This window comes from Pygocentrus nattereri, chromosome 13 (assembly GCF_015220715.1).
Source record: "Pygocentrus nattereri isolate fPygNat1 chromosome 13, fPygNat1.pri, whole genome shotgun sequence".
Taxonomy (NCBI): domain Eukaryota; kingdom Metazoa; phylum Chordata; class Actinopteri; order Characiformes; family Serrasalmidae; genus Pygocentrus; species Pygocentrus nattereri.
The window spans coordinates 5,403,974-5,424,164 of NC_051223.1; the positions used below are offsets into that span (position 1 = coordinate 5,403,974).

Consider the following 20,191-nt stretch of genomic DNA (forward strand, 5'->3'; position numbering starts at 1 on the left):
GTATTATAAGGCCAGCAGGTAGTACAGGTTCAATGATACACTCAACACATTTTCATGTTATTTACACAATTCAAATGAGGACTGATGACTATAGTGTTCTTGCACAGCTTGCTAATGACAGTAGAGCTGTGTACAATGTACCATGTACAACTATCTGCCATAGAAGTGAATGCAGTTTTGAAGACTGAAAGAAAAGAAACAAACGTTGAAAACTAATTGTAGAAACTCCAACCTCAGGCTAAACAACCCTGCACCATTTGTGCCTAATCAAAAGCTGTTTGTATATAATTCATTTTAAATTTTGATACTGACTGAAGCCTAAACATTTTATTCATTTGCACAGTTTGTTTTAAGCGACATATACGAATGCAGTTTGAACAATAGTACATTTTAGGAAGTATTTTACAGTATTACATGCCAAAATACCACATCGATTAATTAAGCAAATATATTCTGAGAGTTCATCCCACAGTGAAGTATAACCAGATTCTTTTGGCTCACAGAATCAACAGTCAGGGACTTTTCTTCTGAACGCGTTTCACTTTCACTCTTACAGCGGATGCCACACCCCACTTCCTCAGTTCATCCTGAAGCTGAAAAGCAATATTGTTTCCGTTTTGAATTTCTCCAGTATTTTTAGAATTGAGGAGCAGGTATGAGATTTGAATGCAGTGATAAAGGAGAAGTGCATAACTACAGTGAATGTTTATTAGAAAGTTTGATTGCAATAAGAAAAAAGAAATAAGGTAATAACTTACATTCTGCACAACGACCATTTGGTCGTTGGAGTCTGTCAGGTTATAGCTGGTCAGGACTCTCAGCCGTGCTGCTAGAATGTGGTCTGTGGAAAACACACAATCACAATGTCATCTAGGATTATCACTGTATTTACTTTCTTTATTTTATTTTCTGAATCAAATGCAGCTGGATTTCATGCTGTAAATGTGCAATACCAGGAACACTTTGTATAGGTATTTGTAAAACAGCCTATGCTATATGTCAAAGTAATAACCATCAATATAAAAACAGGTACTCGAACTGGAAAAAACTTCATTGCTTAGCCTGGAAAGTAGATTTACCAAATTGTTTGAAATTGTTAGATCTCTCAAGTCGAGTAATATTACGATAACAGCCCCCTCCACAATTAGCCCTTCATAAGGACATTTTTATCTCAAAATAAATTTACTTCAATTAAAGGTTGGGTTTTTCTCATGTTTTAGTGTGAGATAAGCTAATTCACCAAAAGCTGGACTCTTATAACTCTTTTTGACTCATCATTACCAGGGGGCACCAAAAATTGTGGAGAGGACTGTAGATGGGCCATCAGTAGCAGATCAAACAAATACCTTAAATATCCATAAATTTCCATTACTTATTGCTACATTTAGTAACTTAAATTAGAATGTCATTTTTAGGTTAGTAAAACTTGTTAAAATGATATCACCATATTACCAAACTGTAGGGAAAGTGGTATCAATCTTTCTTTATCTTTATTATTATTATTATTATTAGCTAAAAAATTGTAAATTGTAAAAATGTAAATTTAGGTTAGTAGAACTTGTTACCATTATTTTATCACTTTATCACCACATTTCCATTAAATTACAAACGTATTAATTAGTAAACACTCAAAAATTACAGTGAAAAACAACCACAACTTGTTACCAACCTATTACAATGTTTTTACCCACCTAATTGCTGATCTGTAAAGTGCTACCAGAATATAACTATTATTCTTATTCATTTTTATTCATGTTTTGTATGACAACTTTGTAACATGGCCACTATATTTACTATAATGTGTTCTACTTATAAAGTGCCTGAACTTGCCAGACGGGTGTGGATAAAATACAAAGATGAGGCTTTACTGATTGGGATGTAAGGCAAAGGTTAGATACAGGGAAAACTAGATACAAGGGCGGGTCCAGGCAAGCTTGATGTGACACTCCACTGACAGAAGATCAACCAAAAAAAAAAGTCCAAAGAAATGATCATTAAATCTGCATAAAACCACTAAGCAGTTCTGTGTTACACTGCACTGCGCTTTGTTATACTGTACAAAAATACAACCACAGGATTTGCTTTGAAGTGTTTAACTACATTCTGCATTTTAGTGAACAAAGACAAAAAGTAGTTCTTACCCTGTGGGGTAGTTGTTGGTATATTGGTGACAGTTATGTTGCTAGTTTCTGAAATGAAACATTGTATGTTAAAAGAAGGTATTGGGGAAGTTATTTAAGTACAATCCCATTTCCAAAAAAGTTGGCACGCTGTGCAAAATGTAAATAATAACAAAAAGCAACAATGGGCAAATCATGTTAAATACTATATTTCATTGAAAACAGCACAAAGACAACACATCAACTGTGTTGTTTTTTGAAAAATATATGCCCATTTTGAAATTGATGCAAACAATTTGTTTCAAAAAAGTTGGGATGGAGGCAAAAAAAAAACCCCACCTGGTGGTTGATTTGTAACAGGTCAATAACATAATTAGGTGTAAAAGGAGCATCTCAGAGAGACCGAATTGTTCAGAAATAAAGATGAGGAGGGGTTCACCACTCTACAGTACATAATATCACTCATAGATTCAGAGAATCTGGAAAAATATCTGTATGCACTGGGCTAGGCCAAAACCCAGTATTTGCTGGCTGTGATTTTTGGGCCCTCAGGTGGCACTGCATTACAAACACATGATTCTGTAGTGGAAATCACTGCATGGGCTCAGAAACACTTCTAAAAACCACTGTCTGTGAAAACAGTTCGGTGCTGCTAGTTAAAACTCTAAAATGCAAAGAAGAAACCAGATATTAACAAGACCCAGAAATGCTGCCACCTTCTCTGGGCCCAAGGTCTTTTAAAATGGACTGAGGGAAAATGGAAAAATGTCCTGTGATCCAACAAATAAACATTGGAAATTGTTTTCGGAAATCATGGACGCTGTGTCCTCCGGGCAAAAGACGACTCAGCTTGTTATCAGTGCACAGTTGAAGAGCCAGTATTCATGATGATACAGGGGCGCATTAGTGCACATGGCATAGATGACGTGCACATCTGTGAAGGCACCATAAATGCTGAATGATATATACATGTTTTAGCAACATATGTTACCCAGGCAATGTCTTTTTTCAGGGAAGGCCTTGATTATTTCAGCAAGACAATTTCCAAACCACATTCTGCATGTATTACAACAGCATTGCTCCATATTAAAAGAATCCAGGTGCTATACTGGCCTGCTTGCAGTCCAGACCTGTCACTACTGATAACATTTGGCGCATTATGAGATGAAATATACAACACAGGAGACCCTGAACTGATGATGAGTAGCTGAAATCCGATATGAAACAAGAACCGGAAAACATTTCACTTTCAAAACTACAGCAGTCACTCTCCTCAGTTCCCAAACGCATACAGAGTGCTGTTAAAAGAAAAAGTCGGGGGTAAACTTGCCCCCGTCCCAACCTGTTTTGAAACGTCGTTGGAATCAAATTCAAAATGGGCATATATTTTTTTTTTCAATAAACAATAAAATTTCTCAGTTTCAACATTTGATACGTTGTCTTTGTACTATTTCCATTGAAGTATAGGGTTTACATGATTTGCATATCATTGCATTTTGCTTTTATTTGAATTGAAATCTTCTTCTTCTTTCGGCCCCTTTAGGGGTCGCCACAGCGGATCATCTGCCTCCATCTTGCCCTATCCATTGCCTCCTCTACTTTTACACCAACCATCTCCATGTCCTGTCCACCTTCACTACATCCATAAACCTTCTCTGAGGTCTGCCTCTTCTCCTTCTACCCGGCAGCTCCATCTCCAACATTCTTTGCCCAATATATCCACTATTCCTCCTCAACACATGTCCAAACCATCTCAACCTCCACCTTCACTGTCCCTCTGACCTGCTCATTTCTAATCTTGTCCATCCTTGTCACTCCCAACGAAAATCTCAGCATCTTCATCTCCGCCACCTCCAGCTCAGCCTCCTGTCTTTTAGACAGAGCCACAGTCTCCAAACCATACATCATAGCAGGACGCACTACTGTCTTGTAAACCTTCCCTTTCACTCTTGCTGCTATCCTTCTGTTGGTGACTGCACGGTCAGTCTACGTGCATAATTAACTAGCTAAAACACACTATCCTATTACAATTTACAAATCAAGAATTTATCTCATGTATGAAAAACATTTATTTTCATGTAATTATATCAGTACATTACCTGTACAATAGGTTGAAAAGCAGGTATTTGGTTTGACAAACTCGTACACGTAGTAGTTTCCCGGGCAGGCTTTCACTTGAATTGGAAACGATTTGAAAAAGCAGCAATCACTCATAAGGCTTCCACAGATTTGCCGGACCACCACTCCATCTTCCACATGTGGGTGAGAGCCATTGAGCCAAAGAGGGGTGTAAGTGCCACACCTGTATGGACTGACACATGTTTCTGGCATTTTGGCACTTTGTTCCAGATAGAACAGCCGATACCAGCCCATCCAGTTCACATTAACATCACAGATTAAATTTGTGTTGGGGTTAGTGCTGCTTCTCCAAGTATCATTCAGGGCAGTATAGTTGTAGCAGGGGTCTACGCTGGAATTGCTGAAAGAAACTGTCAGTGTAACATAGGTTATTAAGCTTATTCTATTGTCATTCATGCATTTTACAAAATTAAAATTAAATTCTTTTTTGAACATGTATTGGTGTTTGCTGTTTAGCCCTAAATATCCTATTCTCAGGAATAAATCACATGATATACAAATCAAAACCCAAGAAAAGTTTAAATCCAACCTGCACCATTTAGCCTATAAGAGTAATACAATCATCAAAGACTAGACAAACGATACACTTAAGGCAATAAAGAGGAGTGTTGCTGTACCTGCACAGTATGAAGGAACAGGGATCGATATATCTGGTTTAACAAGTTTGTAGACGTAGTAATTTCCTGGGCAAGCCTTGACTTGGATGGGGTTGGATTTGTAGTAACTGCACGAGTTGAACGCACGAGATCCAGTTACTTCACGAGTGACAATTCCATCACCGATCTGTGGATGTGAACCTCTGAGCAGCAGTGCAGTAAAACCACCACATGTCATATAACTTACACACCACTCAGACATCTGAGCACTTTGTCCTTGAAGATACAGTCGATACCAGCCCTTCCATTCTACACGGGTGTCATCATGTCCTCTGTAGTATGTGTGAATATCTCTCCAGTAGTTGTCCAGGGCAGTATAGTTATAGCATGGGTCAAAGCTGGAGTCTGTTGCTGTGAAACGGAACCCAAGAAAGACATGTAACTTTAAATATAACAGCTGTAAATGTTTCTACAAACAGTGTTTGAGTAATAGATTCGGACCATAATTTATGATATGTTTCTCTCGATCGTTGTATTTACCCGTAAACAGTCTCAAATGATTCTTATGATATATTAACTAAAACTTGTTAAGGAACTTTAAGGGTCAAAGTACACTTGATTTTAAGTGTGTATGTGTGTGTGCAATATGGTATCGCATATTAACTTGGGGCACTGGTTGTCCACATATATATAAATGAATGTAATACATCAGAGAGATGCAATGACAACATAAACAGTGGACGCCCTGTACCATGTACCCTCATCTGCCCTGCCCTAGTGCATATAATTTATGTATAAATCATTTTAAGTTTTAAATCAAGTGTACCATGATTAAGACATTTTTGAATATAGTGATATTGGTCATAGAAATGAGGGGCATTCATTTTAACAGCTACATGTTACATTTGTATTTCTTTAATTTTTGCTAATAAAGGTTTATTAAATAAAGGTTTATTATTTATTAAAAAAATAATAATATCACAGCTACATACTTATGTTGGTTTCTGTGGTGATGACTCCAGTTGTTGAGATGTTGGATGGACTTAATGTGGTGATATCTGCAAAAAGTTGGGTTTTTTTTGACATTACATGAAATTCAAGCATTATGCTAAAATGGCGAAGCAGAAATGTCTGAAATGATACCTGCGCAGTAGGCTGAGAGACACTGCCCAGGCTTGATGAATTCATAGACATAAAAGTTTCCTGGACACGCTTTGACTCGAATGGAGGTTGTACCGAAGGGACAATAGCAACTGCCAAAATCACCACCATTAGCACAGATCGGATGGGTGACTATTCCATCCTGTATCTGCGGATGTGAGCTATTTATCCATAGAGCGATATTAGTGGAACATCCACTGCTGCAGACCTCTGGCATGCGAATGTTCATTCCATAGTAGAGAAGACGATACCAGCCGCTCCACTCGAAGTCTTGATCACACACCAAATTCCATGATGCATTAGTAGCTCTCCAGGGCTGATCCAGGACTGTATAGTTACTGCACGGGTCATAACCAGGGTTTGCGGTAGTAGTAGATGCGGCTGTAAAAGACAAGGAAAAAGAAATGCATGCATTTAAATGCTTGACTGAGAAAAAAGGTGTGATTTTGAAAAATAGATTTAAATAATAAAAAGATTTAATTCCTTGATATTCCACAAAAATATCAGGCTTGCTTGTGAGCCATTGACTTACTGTTCATGTGATACTGTAATGCAAGTTGTTTACAAGTACTGCATTTTTACAGACAATACATAAAATATAAATATACATATATTTATAGCAGATGTTGAAAACATAGAACTATTCAGATAGTCTAATTGAGATAGTCTTAGTGAGTCAGTTAGCTAACATTATGAAGCTAGCTAGAAAATTTCTTCTGTAATTCTGCTAAATGGTTGTTATTGAAAAAGCGATCAAAGGACTGACATAAATAAATATGTTAGTCCTATAATCCGTTTTTCAATGAAGTATTATGTACATACTTATATACTTTTATATATATACTTTTCTTCAACAGGCTCAGCAAATAGGCACCAGAATAAATGAAATATGAAATTTAATACATTTAGGTGCCTCTCTGCTGAGTCAGTTGAAAAGTCTTCTAATGCATTTAAATAGTACTGAATTTCATTAATGTAATAATAATAGTAAAAATAATAAGTTACATTTATATAACGCCTTTCACAATCCCAGTGCCACTTTACATAACAAAGGGGGAATGACTAAGCAGTGAAGCAGGAGGAAAAATGTCAATGTTGGACATGCAGTGTTATGCCCGTACATGTCAAGAACAAAGGGCGCACAAAAAGCCTCAAAGTCTGCGGCTGGCACTACCAACATCTATAGGAGGGCAAGAAATAGAGTGACACTTTACTGTCTATACTGTTAAAGTATAGGATAAATTACAAGGAAAAAACTAAAATACGTTCCTTGTTATAAGTTTTTGTTTTGTTTGCTGATTTTTCATAAAATGTATAAAGTTTTAAGTATTATTTGGACAATGTAGTCAAATACTTATAGGAAAATAATTTATCATACTTATGCTTACAGCTGCTTTAGGAAGATTCCCAGTGAGAAACATTGTGTCCACTGCTGGACGTCTTTGACAAGAAAACTACTGGTGACTTATCAGTCACTATTTTTGATTGCTACAGAACAAAAGAAATGTGGGAACATTTTCATACAGTTTAAGCTTAAATATTCCCAGGAAAAAAAAATATGTGGTGTTTTAACATGAATATATTTTGTAATGAAAATAATTCTATTTTGGGTATGTACACTATATTGCCAAAAGTATTCTCTCGTCTGGCTTCACACGTATATGAACTTGAGTGACATCCCATTCTTAATCCATAGGGTTTAATATGATGTTTAATATGTGGTAAAGCTGTTTTTATCTCTGGACCAATTCTGTCACTGGGAAGATGTTCAGGACATTTGAGTTGTTTAAAAATTCACACCTTGCTCCAAAAGACCTGCATCTGCAAAGTTTTATTGACAATTTTAACCTGTTCTGGAACCGCCCCCTTTTTTTTACAGAGTTCAAGGGATTCATTCCAGTAGACTTGGTTCACAGATTTTAGTCCACAATATATTTTACTCTGTTTTTAACTCCATTCCATACCTCAAACTCCAAGTATTTCTGTAGTTTTGGGTAGAAGACCCAGGACCAACTCTTCATTAAAAAGAAATAAGAAATAAGAAATTTTATGGTTTTATTAATCCAGAAAATCAGATTTTTTTTTATTAATCCAACACCAATTACTTTACACTCATAGGAAAACCCTGCAGTAAATGCTATAACATATCTTGAGAGTTTTAAAAACAGAAAAGGTTTAGGCATAATACATCTTAGCATTAGAAGCCTACTCCAAAAGGACTACTAAAATGGATCAACTTAAAGTCCTGATTGCACAATCTGATCCAGATATTTTAATACTAACAGAGACCTGGCTTAGACAATCTGTAAGTGATGAAGATGTGGCCTTAAATGACTTTAACTTTTATAGAATAGGCAGAAAATCAAGAGGCGGAGTGGCTATTCGAGTAAGAGTAACTATACGAACCACCTTATTAACTGCAGTCTCCAATGAAAAATACTTTGAGTTCATAGCTCTGAAAGTATCCTTTGAAGTTGACCCTGTCCTTAAACACATTGACAATGCAGGCTTGACAGTCAATGTGGCCAAATGAGAATTGAGCCAATGCATTTTGAGGAAAAATTTTGCTTCCCCAAAGTTCATAAATATATTCTGCAGTTTTTTTTTCTTCTTTTCAACATTCTGGGTTTTTTCCACGCTTTTCACCAAATAAACACCCTTACAGAATGTGCTATTGGGTTTGCCACAGCTTTTTCACAACCCACAACTTTGTCAGAGCACATCTACCCTCACCCACAAGCAAAGTGTAACAATTATCTGTTGATTTCTTGATGAATGAACCAGTAGACACAGCTCAAAATCACAAGGAAAGAGGTCCACTTCCATTGAGTTATATTAAAGTACGTTTTAGTTTTTTTCTTTTATCTTTATAATAACTTTTATAAGTACATTTGGCCCCAAGATTGTACATGTGATGCAGGGTATAAGGAGCTCTGGACAGGTGCCAGCCGACCCAAAGCAACATGACAATTATGCACAAGCTGGAAAGCATTTGAGAATTAGTGAATCACAATTTCTGTAAAGCATGATGGACTGGACAAAACCAAGTAAATGAATTATAAAGCGTCATTACCTGTTTGTGCTTTTGTAAGTCCACCTGTGAAGCGTTAAGAGAAAAGAAACAAATATTGAGCAAACTGGAGAAAGATGTCCAGACGACTGAGCCAACTGTGAAAAAGGTATTTAAAGACATACTTATCATTAATACGATCGCCACTATCTTCAGAGACAGCGCAGGCATTTGAACTGAACCCTCCATTGTCACATTGACTTCAAAGTCAGGCAACAAGTAAAATATTCAAATCTGCAATATAAAGCAACACGAATCTTACTTTAGATTAGTTCCAGCATCTATGCTGTTTTCATCATCATAATACAATTTTACAAACTGCAGCTCACTCACTTCTCTCCTCAGACAGACGAACGTGCTCAATATGCTTCAGATAAGGTCAAACTGAAACAGATTTCCTGGCTTCACATTTAGATGTGGCCAAACCTGCTCTTCACAAAACTGATAAGGGAAAATATTTTCTTGTAGTTTGCACGCAGTTTCATTGTTTCATGAGGTTGAGGCAGGATAACGTTTTATTATAACATAAAAGTTTTAACCAGAAAATATGTTGTGTGTTAACCGATGAAGCCCCTTGTGCACCCCTATTAGTTATTCTGTGTAAACTGTGAGAATCAAGAGTTGCACTGCATTCCAAACGGACTGCAGCATAACTTTTCACCCTGTCACAGCTTACCTGTTGAAAGAAATATAAGGGTCAAATACCAACCGCACCTGTTTCTAGCAAAAGCAGCAGTCATTTCAAGAATGACAGTTGCATGTCGCACAAAAACTTGTTTCTCCACTTCTGTTTTTGCTTTTTTACCTTTCTGCATAAGTGCAATCATCCGTTTTATTATGTTGAGCGGACAAATAAAATGGTTCAAAATGACTTAGGGTACTTAGCGGGGAAGAAAACTTATTACATCAACTATCATTCTAAGTTCCTGTAAAGTTACAGTTTTGGAGATACGAGGTTCTGACAGATATGATATTGATGAAGTATAGAGTCTGCGTAAAGTCACACTGATGAAAAACTCCTTAATAGCTTCAATAAATCAAAAACAGTCAACATGGGAGGGTTCAGGGCAGCAGTGCTCAGTAGAATAGTGCTTCTAAACCTTTTTCAACTGTAAGCATCCAAAGATGTCTTTTGGGGTTCTTCACTCATCTCGCAAACACACCACAGCTCTTCACATTTCTTCACATTCTGTGGACTTCATCTCTGAAGAACTCTGAAAGGGTTGTAAACTGCGCTGCAGTCTGCCTTTGGTGTAAACAATTGCTACATTACTAGCTGAACCTTTCAGAGGTGCAAGGCGAGAACTTTGTCATACAAGATAGCTGTCAAAAGCATGGAAGAAAATCCATCCATCCATCTATTCTCTAAGCCGCTTCTCCATCAGGGTCACGGGCATGGAAGAAAATGAAAAAAAAAAGGTTTTGGGAGACACCGGATACCTCGTTCTAAGCTCATTCATTGGCTGCTTTTTGTGTATGTTTTGTAGCCCTGTTAATTAATAATTATTGTTATACACATAAGTTTTAAGTTAGTAAAAATAGCCATTTAAGCACTGCTGCAGTGACTGGAGTAGCAAACAAAAGTTACACCAGGTCTTTAAAAATGTAGCTTAAGTTGGTGCATCAATCTTAAAATTATGCCCATAAAGTTACAACCGACCAGGCGTAAGCTCTGTTGGTGCAACCAGCACAATATTGCTGTGTTGGAGATATTTTGCTTTGACCCCCAGTTAAGGCTGCTTGCACCTGTATTAATGTAAATCAAGCAAACAACAATAAGTTACACTCCAAACACCTTTTTGGACCCTCTGTTTAAAAGTGACTTACTTTTAACAGCATGAATGGATTTGCTTATTCATGCTACCAATCTTCTAAAAGACATGTTCTCTTAAATGTTATTTTATTCCATCTATTCTTGATAGAAGAAAGCTCTTTCATATAACTACAAGCAAAAGTGTGTGGAGTGTTTGCTACACGCTACTAGAACTTTGACTGAAACCAGCTTCTATGGTCAGATCAAAACTAGAAAATGAACACTGAGAGTGAGTTTGATGTAAATAGAAGAATGATTATACAGAAAAGTATCTAATCCCCATTATAAACCAGGGGTGGAAAGAGTACTTTAAAAAAATCCCTACTTAAGTAAAAATAGTAAGTAATAAGTGTAATATATATATAATAAGTGTAGTAATATATATAAATAATAAGTGTAGTTGAGTATCTAAGTTACTCTTTTGTCTGCAATTATAGTTTTAAAAGTAATTATTTGAATTGACTCAGCTACATTATTGGATAAAATATGTACAAACAAAATTAACTATGATATTATGTTGGGGGGGGGGGGGGGGGGGGGGATCCTGAGTCCTGAGACTCAGATCACAGGTTGTCTGCTAATGCACATTTACACATCTTTGTGTGAACTGTGGAAAGAACAAGGTTTACATTAAACTACACACATTTCATAGTGAGATGGTTATATAAGGCTTAGTTTGTCTGTTTCCAAGAAAGTAGTTTACAATCCATGAAAGGCTGTGCAGAGTTTATTACTGTTTAATTAAGTCTGTATTAAAAATGTTATTGAAAGTCAGAATTAAAGATAAATTCCATATTTAATAATAATTGTCTTATTAGCTCCCTGCATATTGGCTTAAATTCATACGTGTGGACCTCTACAGACAGTAAACATTATATTCACAGCCTTTAAACTGTATAAGTTAGCTAAACAGTCAATATGTTTTTTGATAAAGCTAATGGATAATACATTTCTACTAATCATTAGCAACAACAGTAACTTACACTGTTTAGATTTTCCTTACTGTGACATAATCCTTTGGTAAATATATCATTATCACCTGAGAACTGATACGCCTCACCTGTTCCTTGTCATCATTTTTTGGTATAGTTAATATATAAGCCTGAGCTTTAGCTTAGCATGTTGTATGGTATTGTTTCTTTCTTAGAGCTACTGGGTGTTTCTTCCTGTGATTATTGTTTACCTGTGTATCAGATTTTGCATCTTCGACTTTGCCTTTTTGTCCAACCCCTTTAGGGATCGGATTTGCCTCTCTTGTTATGGTCATGTTTGTCTCTTTTGGTTTTTGGACGATTCTGGATTTGACCTTTGCCATTTCATGACCACAAGTATTGATCACATCCAAAAGAGTAAAGCCTCAAGTCCTGACTTTACCCGTGAGCATCTGGACAGTTCTGTTTCATTCATCATAAGCACAAAGATGCAAACAATTCTGAGATTTAAGACCACATCATGAATCAAGAACAACTTAAGAAAGAACTTAGGAAAATATTGGTGAATAAGTGCCATGATGATGAAATATGACCTGTGAAGTGAGATCGAGGAATACATTTATTTTAGCAAATGCAAGGTACAGTCTTCAATCAGAGCGATTATCTGTATATTACAGCACAACACTTTTCTGTTTGAGTGATGCTGTAATGGCTCGTTATTCACGTGAGATGATTTCTGTTTTTTCCGTGTACAGTGAGCATGCAATAAAAGAGCTCTGTGCTTCACCAGTCACAGTCTGGTCGGATTACTGTTTAGGCAACTAAGTCTTAAAAAACAACAAAAAAAAAGCAAATCATAACGCAGTTATGAGTTATGAGTTTATTGAGAGCTTGTATTAGACTAGGTTTCCTGTGTCACAATCTTACATGGCCATTTACCTCGAACCCTGCAACAAAACTAAAGTTTACACGGCTTAACCGTCAGATATGGGTTGGCAGCAATTTTAATTTAATTTAAAATTAATTAATTACATTTAATTTAAATTGAATTAAGTAGCTAGTTAACACACAATTAAATGTTACTGTGAAAAAAGTTTACTAAACAGCCATCCTTTTATTCTAAAACAAACATAAGAAGCAAATAGTAAACACAGAAACTGTTTAGTTAGAATTTGCTAGCTAGGCAGAGGTCCCCCTTAGGCTGAAGGCCAAGTTGTGAGAAGCGGAGATCTCTGCAGGTTTCAAGAGGCATGATTGGCAGCTGATGATTTAATGCCATATTCTTTAGTTTGTCTAAAACCAGATGAAGATGACTGGATAGAGTATGTTCCTCATCTGTAATGGTAAAGTTCTTCTCTTTCTGTCTCCTCTAAACTTAATGTCTCTGAACTAAAGTCTTTAACTAATGTTTTTGTGACAGAAACCTGTTTTGATCATTTGCCAGAACTAGTATTTCTTTTAATTGGTTTATGAGCTAACATGCTTATATTTTTTTTTCACTCTGTAAGCTAAAAATGGAATAAGTACTTAGTTAAAAATGAATAATTATATTAAAAAAACTATTAAAAGTAAAAATTTACTCAAGTACAGTAAATATAGTTGATATAGTGCCTGAAATAGTGTCTTTATGTTTAATTTTTATATTTAAGACATTTTTCTTTGCCATGTAAGTGTAATGGCCTGGAGGAGCCAGAAAACCAGAACAAGCTGATTAGAGCTGATTGGCTACAGCTGTGGACACTACTACTAAGGAGAGCTCTCCCACAGCTCCCTGCTCAGTCTTGAGTTCACACTGCCATAAGCACATCTTTCTGACTAAGCCAGTAACTTTGTAAACTTCCTCTCTGGAATGCTGGTTTCTTGATTTATCTTTCAGTGTAAGTATAGAAAACACTTTGATTTCCTATTTCTGTTGATTGCTTTCCACTTTAGTTATCAGAAACTTTTTTTGATGGTGCTGGTTGGGCATTTAATTAGTTTGGCTTTAGCATCTCCCCTTTGTTTATCAACTCTTCTGTGATGCTGTCCTTAGTGTTGCTGCAATAGCTTAGTGGTAACACAATCACAACATGTCTTGTGACTCTCGTTCAGTGCAACCTTGCTTTTCTCTTTTTCCCCTGCACTTGCAAGTCTCTACTGGAAGTCTCTACTCTACTGACTTGAGTCCATCTCTGCACCTGGTTGGTGGCTTAACCAATAGCTCACTGGGTTCCTAACACAGGGATTGTTGGTTCCAAAAGCTAAGCTAAGGTTTCCCACTGAACATTCTAAAGTAGTATATGACATCTTGCTGCTTATGAACCAAGCCCTGGCCTGGGCCATGCCTATTTGGGAGAATGAGGTTACCACATGCTCCTGCTGATAACTATTCATAATATCCACAGTGTGCCATACATTTGACCATTCAGTCTGTGGTGAAGTGGCAGATTGTTGTCTCTTTTGATTAAAGCAGAAAAAGCATTCAGTGGTGGATTATGCCATTGAGTTTCACATTCTGCCTGCAGAGAGTGGTTGGAATGCAGAGGCATAAATTGTTGGCTTCCAACAGGGCCTCAGTAGTGAGATCAAGGATGAGCTGGCCACCCAAGACATTCGGGTCTCACTAGAAAATGTTTTTGACCAGGCACTAAGGTTGGTTAAGTGACTATAGGAGTACCATAAAGAACAGGAGTTTGTGCCCCGGAGTTCATTGCAGGGAAGGGTTCCTCTGGCTGCAGTGGCACAGTCTGCAACTGGATTGGCTGACCCAGTCTGTGGTGGGCTGAGGACCACAATAGGTGAGAGGTTTCACGTTGAGATTCCTGCAGAGCTCTCTAGTCAGATGCCACCTACTACATACCATCATCATGGACAAGAGGAGCAAGTTTAGTGGCAGATTGTTGTCACAGAGTTGCTCAACTGACATACATACCAGGAGGAGGTCATATGGCTGCAAACCTTCAACACCTCCAAAGCTAAAGAACTCATTGTAGACTTCAGGAGGAGGAAGTCTGATTTGCAGCCAAAAAAAACAGAATACGAAAAACAGAATACGATGATTTGCAAAACCTTTTCAACCTATATTCAATTGAATACACTACAAAGACAAGATATTTAATTTTCAAACAGATAAGTTTTATAGTTTTTTGCAAATAATCACACATTTTTAATTTGATGCCTGCAACATGTTCCAAAGAAGTTGGGACAGGGGCAACAAAAGACTGGGAAAGTTGAGAAATGTTAAAAAAAAACAAGCTGTTTGGAACATTCCACAGGTAAACAGGTTAATTGGAAACAGGTGAGTGTCATAAAGGGAGCATCCCTGAAAAGCTCAGTTGTTCACAAGCAAGGACGGGGCGAGGTTCACCACTTTGTGAACAACAGTTTAAGAACAATGTTTCTCAACGTGCAATTGGTATGGGGGTGTGTTACTGCCCATGGCATTGGTAACTTGCACATCTGTGAAGGCACCATTAATGCTGAAAGGTACATACAGGTTTTGGAGCAACATATGCTGCCATCCAAGCAGCGTCTTTTTCAGGGACGTCCCTGCTTATTTCAGCAAGACAATGCCAAGCCACATTCTGCACATGTTACAATAGCGTGGCTTCGTAGTAAAAGAGTGCGGGAACTAGACTGGCCTGCCTGCAGTCCAGACCTGTCTCCCATTGAAAATGTGTGGCGCATTATGAAGCGCAAAATACGACAACGGAGACCCCGGACTGTTGAGCAACTGAAGTTGTACATCAAGCAAGAATGGGAAAGAATTCCACCTACAAAGCTTCAACACTTCCCAACAGTTCCCAAACGCTTATTAAGTGTTGTTAAAAGGAAAGGTGATGTAACACAGTGGTAAACACGCCCCTGTCCCAACTTCTTTGGAATGTGTTGCAGGCATCAAATTCAAAATGAGTGAATATTTGCAAAAATTTTATCCATTTGAACATTAAATATCTTGTCTTTGTAGTGTATTCAATCGAATATAGGTTTAAAAGGATTTGCAAATCATCACATTCTGTTTTTATTTATGTTTTACACAACGTCCCAACTTCACTGGACTTGGGGTTGTAATAAAATATCATGTACTTACTCTATAGACTTTAAATAAACTACATGTCCAGGTTTTGAGCGATGAACTATCTCTAGTCTATCTCTATGAGTGTATTTACGTGCACTTAATAATTTGATCATCATTGGATTTTAGCAGTTATCAAATTATTCTAGTGGTCATATAAACAGCATACTCCAATTTCTTAGATTGGATTAAGATCATTGTCGGACTTATAGAAATCCTATTATGAGAGCTTGCTCTCAGCACAGTAATTGGGTATTTCAGTGCATGGAAACCCTCACACTGATTTTTTTCATTTTTCTCAGTCTGCACATGCGCGAAAAACAGAGCACTGTCCCAGAAACAGCCAGCAGTGTTTAACACGGCACCTAAGAGATACCTTTGGAGCCATGCCACAGAGTCACTTCACCAGAAAACATGAATATCCATCATCCATCTAGGAGACAACTCGTATTCTTAATTTCATCATGCACACACATGGTTTCAGTTTGGCTCTTAGGTGTTGTTACAGTTACATTATGTCTTTTCTGGTGGCTGGTTGGAAAGCAGAATTTTTTTATTTATTCATTTTGATTTACTGACTCGTGTAGACTATGAGTTTTCCCATTTTCTGTAATGGGAAGTGCATGTAAAATCATTGAGTGAATTACTGACATCTGATTTTCTGCAGGTTTCAGATTATGTCCATGTAATTGCATTCATTGCTCAAGTCCAGAATCACCCAGTAATATGTAACAACAAAGAATAAATGAAAGTTCTGCTTCTCGTGACCTCGTATGAAGTACTGACATTCATAAAGCTGTTAATAATTTTTATTAATCAGTGTGCAGTGTGCTTTTAACCATTGATCTGTCACAACAGTGCCACCCTATGACAGATCAGTGCTACTGGGCTGTTCAATGAAGAACAATAAAAGCAGAATCTTGCCATTTTGAAGGTAAAGCAGAACATAGCGCTATAAATCACAGAACAACAGTATTTTTAGAGCCAACATGTAAACGTGCAACAGAGTTGTTCATGATATACCACCATTACCACAAGTAGAGAAGTTACTGTATATAATGTTTATAGGTAATCAGTTTTGTATAATAACTACAACAGCCAATCAGTTTATTAAGATTGGGGAAAAAAAAATGTTTGTTTAAAACTACTAAAAGAATCACAAACCTGCACCATTTCTGCCTGGACGAAAGCACAATTTACATTTAATGAATTTAAATTTGACATTATTTGGAAGTTTCAAAGTTCCTTCCATACAGGTGTGACCTACCAAAGCACCATCACCATATTATTAGTCAGCTAAATATAATTTGAGAATTCATCCCTCAGCGAACCAGAGATTCTTCTGGATCTTCTAATCATGGACTTTTCTTTTGGACACGTTTCACTTTTATAGTGGATGAAACGCCTCTCCTCCTCAGTTCATCCTGCAGCTGAAAAATAAAAGAGGTTTCCCAAATATTTTTATGAATAAAAATAGTACTTTGAGTTATTCAAAGGAGAAAAAGTCGCAGCGCATTGTGACTTCGCATTTATCACAAAGTTTAAGTTCAGGCAGCAAACTGTATTAATTTACCTGCTGTAGAAGGATCTTCTGGTTATTGATGTCTGTGAGATTAGAGACTGCCAGGACTTTCAGTCGCACTGCAAGAACGGCATCTATGGGAAGATGTACAATTACAATTAAACACAGTACATATTCTTTTCATAATAAACGTTTTGTATTAGAAACACCCATATATATATATATATATATATATATATATATATATATATATATATATATATATATATATATATATAAAAACATAATTACCACTAGGTTGGTTTAGCACGAAGGCCCAGCGTCCTGGGACGTTCACATTACTCAAATACTTGAGGTTCGGAATGGTGGATGTGTCATTTGACCACAAAATCACAGTGTAGTCTGTGAAGTTTGTGTCATATCCAGCCTAAACAGACAAAACGTTTAAAGAATCAAGAATAAAGACGCAAGTTCTGTGTTATGTAGATGATATTTAGATCATTTTACCTCTACTCTGTAGTTTGTTGGTGCAATGTCACCATAATTTATCAGCACAAAGGACAAATTGCCACCAGAAACCAAAACCACTTGGAAGGACGTTTCCTGAAAAACAAAGTAAAGAAAATTTCTAAAACATATCAGAGACAATTTGTTCTTGGAGCATGCTTTCCTTGTTTTATTTACATTTACAGCATTTAGCTCTTATCCAGAGCGACTTACAAGAAGTGTTTTGTCAATCTAGAGAAAGTATCTTTGCTAGTTACCAATAGCTTAGAGAAACGACAGTCCTGAGCTCAGATACTGCTAGAAACAAAAACTCACTATTTACTATACTATTTACTATACTTATAGACAGCAAACGTCCATCCATCCATCCATTTTCTAAGCTGCTTCTCCCTCAGGGTCGCGGGGAGACACCAAACAGTACAGTATTATTCCTGACTATTTCATTAAAACCACTAAATCATTACCTATACATACCCAGGCCTGATAAACATGACTAATAATCGGTTGTCTGTGTGGAGGTTACAAAATATGGAAATCTACTGAAATTGTATGCTTACTTTTTTAGGTGATGGCAGTGCACAGGAGAACAAATTTGAAAACATTTCATTATTCAAATATAGTTGAGGAAAATCAGTAGGCAATACACTGACCGGTACATCACAACACCTTCCGATTATAACACACACTATGTTTTCAAAAATATGTAGACACCCCTACTAATTGCCTAATCAGCCTGTTAAGGTGCTCCCATTGCTGACACAGGTGTTCAATTGCTCATTTGGGGCAGTCATGGGCCGGAAGGTCGCCGGTTTGATCCCCAGAGCCGACAGCACATGACTGAGGTGTCCTTGAGCAAGACACCTAACCCCCAACTGCTCCCTGGGCGCTGCGGATTGGGCTGCCCACCGCTCCAGGCAAGTGTGCTCACTGCCCCCTAGTGTGTGTGTGCTCACTAGTGTGTATGTGGTGTTTCACTTCACGGATGGGTTAAATGCGGAGGTGAAATTTCCGCATTGTGGGACTAATAAGGGTCACTTAATCACACACAGCTTGTATGATTTCCATTGAAAGGCAGTCACCTGCTCATGATCTTCACCAGGCCCAATGACAAGTGTCAGCTAGAGGGGTATAAAGTATCCCAGCATTGACTGTGAACCTGAAGAAATTTGGTATGAGTTGAAATGCAGTTTATGACCCAGAACTATTCATCCAGCATCAGTGTCTGACCTCACCAATGCTCTAGTGTCTGAATGCAATCAAATTCATACAGCACTGCTCCAACATCTAGTGTTAAAGCCTTTACCAGAGAGTAGAGTCTGTTAATACTGCAAATGGGGACATCTCCCTATTACTACTCTTGATTTTAGAGGAAATGTTGGATCGTGTCTAAAAACCTTTGGGTATTTAGTGTAAATTTGCCATTTCATTGAATTATCGGGCCTTTCGCCTGGGATAGGCTCCAGCACCCCCCCGCGACCATGAGGGAGAAGCGGCTTGGAAAATGGTGGGATGGACGGATTGAGTTATCGGTCTGTGTGTTTTGTCTGTTGCATGAAAGAAATATTAAAAAGGTGATCTCAGTATTTGGACACTGGCATCTTGACCTAGATACCTGTACCTGGGCAGTTTCCTAGATTTTACAGGTGATTTACCAAGAAAAAAATCTAAGAAGATGAAAAAAGGAAAGAGAAAACTATATTGGATATATAGATCTATATGGAGCTGTTCTCAGTAGCCATGGTGCACTTAGATCTCAAACAGCTGTTATTTAAGTGTATAAGATGTATAAAACAAAACTGTCATCTTTAATGCGCAGTTATTGAGTTATATGCAAACAGTGACTAAAGGGATGTAAAATGTAAATATCACAAATGCTGGCTGCAGAGCCCAATGCTTCTCACAGCCATGTTGTGTCGATTATCTTTGTCTAATATGCTGTAAATTAGGACTAGAAAGTAGGAAAACTGGGCATGACAGTGGCTCAGCAATGACTAACAGCTGAACTGTCCATGGAACACGTTCGATTTCATTTGTCACTTTAACACCAGTCACACATGGAGGTGGTATGAAGAGTATAAGTGTGTACTGTGGTGTGTGGCACTTTTGGACTGCCCATTAAGAAATTACAGCCACAGCTCTGAATAGGTTCTCAGACATATATCTACTATATATCGCCTCTACTTTTCAGAATTTAGTAGTTATCATCTGAACCTGTGTAGATGTTTTACGAACGTTCTGTGGTGAGCAGAGCTGGTATCGTGCTAGCTGAACTAATGC

General features: G+C 37.4%; 1 protein-coding gene across 1 annotated transcript in view; it reads right to left on the reverse strand.

The window, feature by feature from the left end:
* The window catches only part of LOC108435030, a 46,843-nt gene that overhangs the window by 23,402 nt on the left and 3,250 nt on the right, over positions 1–20,191 (reverse strand). Inside the window, exons 6-17 of the mRNA XM_037544269.1 lie at positions 17,915–18,010; positions 17,699–17,834; positions 17,459–17,541; positions 9,212–9,314; positions 9,090–9,113; positions 5,999–6,397; positions 5,848–5,913; positions 4,877–5,266; positions 4,220–4,609; positions 2,142–2,189; positions 759–841; positions 516–593 (exon numbers count right to left, since the gene is read on the reverse strand). Of these exons, the coding sequence (XP_037400166.1) occupies positions 516–593; positions 759–841; positions 2,142–2,189; positions 4,220–4,609; positions 4,877–5,266; positions 5,848–5,913; positions 5,999–6,397; positions 9,090–9,113; positions 9,212–9,314; positions 17,459–17,541; positions 17,699–17,834; positions 17,915–18,010 (1,896 nt within the window). The remainder of the gene's footprint in view (positions 1–515; positions 594–758; positions 842–2,141; positions 2,190–4,219; positions 4,610–4,876; positions 5,267–5,847; positions 5,914–5,998; positions 6,398–9,089; positions 9,114–9,211; positions 9,315–17,458; positions 17,542–17,698; positions 17,835–17,914; positions 18,011–20,191) is intronic.